The 5727-nt window shown below is 40.8% G+C and overlaps 1 protein-coding gene across 1 annotated transcript; it reads right to left on the bottom strand.

Moving 5' to 3' along the window:
* Nucleotides 1-476: 476 nt before the first annotated feature.
* On the bottom strand, nt 477-5476 carry LOC127876465 (uncharacterized protein y4mH-like). The gene is made up of 7 exons (XM_052421771.1): nt 5335-5476; nt 4267-4502; nt 3881-4038; nt 3662-3709; nt 3315-3428; nt 2812-2878; nt 477-1528 (listed from the first exon to the last, which is right to left on the bottom strand). The coding sequence occupies exons 1-7, from the start codon at nt 5357-5359 to the stop codon at nt 1340-1342; spliced, it is 837 nt and encodes a 278-aa protein (XP_052277731.1). The 5' UTR covers nt 5360-5476; the 3' UTR covers nt 477-1339.
* Nucleotides 5477-5727: the final 251 nt, after the last annotated feature.

The raw sequence follows: 5727 nt of genomic DNA, 5'->3' as shown, positions 1-5727 counted from the left end.
TTCGGAGCTCCGTTTTATTCATGGCGTTGACATAACGCGAATATCTCCGTTTGTGGGAAACTTTTAATATATCTTGATCACCTTCCGAAATCTTTTGCCTTTTGGTATCACAGAAAGACTGCGATATAGTTGCAATACTTGTATGCTGCGATATTGTCTCCATTTGCTCTTCCGCGCTGCCATTGTGTATCAGATAATGAAGAAAATCGGCAAATTCCCTTGACACGACGGAATATTGATATGCCTTCCTGGACTCCGAGCGGTGATATATTACGGCCAATGCCAAGATCGCCAGAATTGTCCCGCATGCGCCGATGGCAAATAATCCAATAAAGTAGAAATGTTTGACTTTTCCAGATCGAATCTTCATCACTGCTATGGAAACACATTATATTTGTCGCTTATATGAAATATTTTACCGTCGTTAGTTTTTGTGTGTATAGAAAAGCGGTTTAAAAAGACCAACACGTAATCTATTTAGTTTTTACTTTTTTATTTTTTTACAACGTAATCTTTGTGATGATATATTTAAATAGTGTCAACAAGTAATATTTTAAATACCATCAAGTTTGTTTTATATTTTATCCACATGACACAATAATATTCATCCACTTTTTTCGCCTAAGGAGAAAATATATCATTATTATTTTGTAATAAAACATACTATTTTCTGAAACACTCAGTGATAAGAGTTATCCATAACACTAAATTCTATATGAACGAGTTAAACAGAAACACGATATAACTTCGCCAAAACAAAACATCTGCGGATCCATACTTCAGCGTCTCGGAAATGGGAAGTGTGGGCATTCTTCTCCTGGATATATTCAGGCGTCTACACATGTTATTCCCAAGGCGGCCCGCCAGTGGCGTATTCAGACGCATGGACAGCTGTAAGATCGGTTGATCAAGCAACGCTATTTATTAAATTGGAATACCGGTAACCGTTCAATCATATTTGGGTCTCCCTACTGATTCAAGGAGTGAACATAAGCCCTTTCAAGCTCAGAAGCGAATGAACATAGCTACATGCAAACAGCATACAAACACAAAAGCCTGCGAGAAATTCGCAGTTTGTTCAAGCTGTATTCTGTCTGCTGCTCATCTGTATCTTATGATTGGAAATGAAGCCTTTAAAACTTGAATCTAGTAAGAAAGGTCTGAAATTTAATATGATTTTCTAGTTGACTGCACACGCGTCACAGTTTGTATCTGAGTGGTAAAGAGCTAAGTATGTTTCAGCCTTACCGCAATGCATGTGCATAAAGTGTTGTCCCATATTAGACTGTTCAGTCAGCACAGGTTAATCAGTGACAACACTTTTCGATTTTAAAGAGTGTTAAATATTCAGGTTATAAAACATCACGGCGTTGTCCCTGAATATCTTGGCCTGCTCCCCGGCCGGCAGGTGCGCGAGCAGTGCCCGGATGTGATCCAGACTTTCCCGGTAGGTAGCGCCAACAAGCTCGAACACCGGCCAGTCCGACCCGAACACGCACCGCTCTGACCCGAACACGGAGAGCACATGCTGCAAAAGATTGCGCATGATGGTCAATGTGCGAGAGGTTGGATGTCAAGTAATCAATGCAGTTGTACAATAATTGCATTCGCGCTATTAGGACACGTATTACATATGGATTTTCATTTGTGTTTTTCTTACTTTAAAAAAATGGGTACTTTTCGAATGTATGGGTTAACTAAATTCAAAAGCCTTGTTTTAATGAATACATATTACAGTGACATTTTTCAAGGCACGTACATCTGAATGTTTGAATGTCTATGATGACGCAATTGTATTTGGTTGCGTCAGTGCTTTTATTATATATAATTGATTTAGATAAAATAGACACGAATGACGTTGGGATCAAAACACACACATTATAAACACACCACTTTTAATGCCGGTTAAGCTGAATTCCCTAAACACAATTGAGCTTCGTTCTGTGAAAACCGGGTCTGCACAGGCTAAGCATGGAGAAAACTTTTTACCCAGGGTCTGCACAGGCTTATCAGGGAGAACACTTTCCACCCCGGGTCTGCACAGGCTTATCAGGGAGGACACTTTCAACCCAAACCGGGTCTGCACAGGCTTATCAAGGAGGACACTTTCCACCCCGGGTCTGCACAGGCTTATCAGGGAGGACACTTTCAACCCAAACCGGGTCTGCACAGGCTTATCAAGGAGGACACTTTCCACCCCGGGTCTGCACAGGCTTATCAGGGAGGACACTTTCCACCCAAACCGGGTCTTCACAGGCTTATCAGGGAGGACACTTTCCATCCAAACCGGGTCTGCACAGGCTTATCAGGGAGGACACTTTCCACCCAAACCGGGTCTGCACAGGCTTATCAAGGAGGACACTTTCTACCCAGGGTCTGCACAGGCTTATCAGGGAGGACACTTTCCACCCAAACCGGGTCTGCACAGGCTTATTAGGGAGGACACTTTCCACCCAAACCGGGTATGCACAGGCTTATCAAGGAGGACACTTTCCACCCAAACCGTGTTGTGCGCAGGCTAATCAGGGAGGAATTTTTCCACCCGAACCGGGTCTCCTTTGGCATATCAGGGAGGACACTTTCCACCCAAACCGGGTCTGTTTAGGCTTATCAGGGAGGACACTTTCCACCCAAACTGGATTTTAGCATAGAAGAAACTTACTTTTAACGAAAAATACCATAAAAGCGGAAATTGTCGTCCCTGATTAGACTGTACGAACTACACCGGAAAATCTTGAGAAAAAAACTACGCACATGCATGAAGAACCGTTTTCACAGAACGCGGCTCGATTTTGGCCGGTTTCCACTTACCTCAATAAACGGTTTGTAGTCAATGGTTCTCCACGTGTCAGTTCTCTGCTCCGATATTAGACCAGATCTGCAATATGAAAGCGTGCTGAACTACCACGCGGACCATCTACAGATCGAGAAGGGTTCGCAAAGATTCCTCAAACTCGCACAGATCCGAGTGCGCATTTGTTGACGCGTACCCCTATTCATCAAGATTTTGTAAATAATGATAATTTCAGCAAAGGTCATGACAGTGTGATCGGGGTCTTAAGCGCTACGAAAGTTTTGAACATGCTTGGGACAACGTGGGTCATTGTAGCTCCTCCGATTTGTGCCAAAGCGTAGGGTAATTCTAGTGAAGTTCTGTCTTATTAACTGTTGAGGGCGGAAGAAAAAGCTTAGACCTCGGACAACCGGAGCAGTAATAAAATTTTGGGTTACAATAACGTACGTTATTTATTATTGTCGCTTAAAAAAATGCTGTTTCCAACCAATAGACGTGTATAAACCTGGTCAATACCCACATTTTGCAGAACACATTCGGGAATTGTGCGATTTCCGTCATTTCATCTTTCCAGCCGCCCATTTTGCCATCGTGGAAATTAGGCTTAGCAATGTGGTCAATTATGAACCGCAGTCTGCGAAAAAAATGTTATGCGAATTTTACAAACCACAATTAATTGGGTAAGGAAAAGTCGAAATGTACCACATCGCAAGCTTGTTTATAAAATGCAATATTTCCTAGCTGTATTGCATAATTAACTCTACATACAATAATAAGTTAAACACTCTGCACAATTGGTGTGTGTAATTTATGTACCGGTATACACATGTTACAGAAACTTCGATAAAACTTTTTTCACAATCGTACCTAGGATGCTTCGACACAACCTGTGGAATAAACTGTAAATGCCTTGGTCTGAAAATATAGTGACGGTTAGATGTATCATACTATTATCTAGAATGGGTAAAGAGTTACGTCGATTAACACACATCAATATAAAGTAATAATAAAGTAAGAATAATCTTCGCCAAAAAACGCAGACAACACAGAAATCCAAACTAAAACAATCAAATCATGCTAACTTACCGAACCAATAAATCAAACGTAAGGTTATGATTGGCCAGGATTTCAAGACCCCTGCTGACGTCATCACGAGTTATCCAATCATCTGCCTCCATATCCAGGATGTGACGTGCTCCCTTCAGGAACCCCGTAGGCTTCAATCTGTTTATGGTCTCTGCGAGCTTAACACAGATAATATGATAATTGTCTGTTACCCACAGACTTTGCTTAACAAAAGGCGCAAAACATTTGAAGATAATTGTGATAGTCGTGATTTTCAAATCGCGTTGCTATTTTTAACGGATTTATAACAGATTATATTTTCGGTATGTGAAGATGATTTTAGTAAAGACAAATACCGTAACCAAACTTAAAATGTTATTTCACAGTTCTGCCGGGCTTATGTGTACCGCTGTGCTGGTGAGATCTAATCCTGCTACGACGCCCTTAATGATCGGGTGCCTTGTCGCCATGTCCATGACCCATTCGGCCTCCTCGGCGCTGCAGTTCAGGCATTGCACGAATATCGCGTGCTGCACGGGCGTGTCGGCCACGGCGTTCTCCAGGCCGCACGGGTAGTAGTCCTTGTAGATCGACATGTCCGCCGTGGGCCAGGGGTACGGAAACTTGTCCAAGGCCCAGTTGTCTATAAACATTCAAACATAGGCACGGTGTCGACGTCATAACAATCATCGACAATTCAATTAGTATCTTGCTCATAAAATTATTATGGTTTTATAACAGTCCGCCACGAAGAGAACAAATTTAATAAACATGAGCGTGAATGGGCGAGCAAATGTGTGGCCGAAACAGATACATACTACCTCTTGGTTTGCAATTCGAAATGGCAGCATTCATAACTTTTTTTAGTATTGGGTATGTACACTATTGGATTTGTTTAATAGCATAATTTGCACTGATTTGTACAAACTAAGTGCAATACCAGAATCGTCAGTTAGCAGTTATAACTTATTTAATTACAGCTCGACAACCAGTGATTTTTTTTACCTGCGAGTCCTTTTGTCCTGGACTCACAAAAACCTCTGGGGATGCTAAGTTTCGAATTATGTGAGTCCCAAAAATGCATCTAAATTTCTCAACAAATAAAATCGCTTAATATTTGGACTTATTCTTTCAATTCGGGGACTCATAGATTTGCAACTTCAAGTTATCGAGTCCCAGGACTCATATGAGAAAATATGTAAAAATATCACTGGACAACATGACCTGACCTTTATTCGCGAATATGTTTAAATACTTAAGCAATTTTTAATATAAATACTCCGTTCCATCGGCATGTATGATTTGCAAGGCCGGATTTTAAACTTGTGAAACAAGTGCACATACGCTGTAGATATATAAGACACAATTAGTTTTGCAAACAGTCTATCACAGTATCATGTTTATGTTTCTGAGCTTTACATTTAGTGGTTAAATATACTGCGAACGGATATTAGAGCATAAATAAGTGTACTTACGAAAATGTGTATCAACAAAGTCCATTCTGTCTTATGTTACGTGTCTATGAAATGTGTATGCATACAATCATTGTGTACACACCGGTCTAACGCGATAGGAATTGTGGGTAGCACTTCTTTTACGAGTAAAAAGTGAAAGCGAAAGTAGGTCAGGTAATCGTGCTTCTGTTAATCGCTATCAGACTTAATAGAGATTCAAAATCACATTTAAACATACTTGAATAACATTTCTTAAAACAACATTCCGTTTTAAACACACACTAAAAACGGGTTTTCTTTCATTGTTAACATTTTCATGCCTACGCAGAACTATTTTGGCGGAGGCATAATTCCCCAAACCAGGGAAATGTGATGCGTCTTAGTATAGAGGTGACAATAACGTAGTGACGTCAC

The sequence above is a fragment of the Dreissena polymorpha genome, chromosome 4, assembly GCF_020536995.1.
Source record: "Dreissena polymorpha isolate Duluth1 chromosome 4, UMN_Dpol_1.0, whole genome shotgun sequence".
In the NCBI taxonomy this organism is placed as follows: Eukaryota; Metazoa; Mollusca; class Bivalvia; order Myida; family Dreissenidae; genus Dreissena; species Dreissena polymorpha.
Note: the sequence above shows the minus strand (reverse complement) of the source record. Positions and strands in the feature narration are given on the sequence as shown.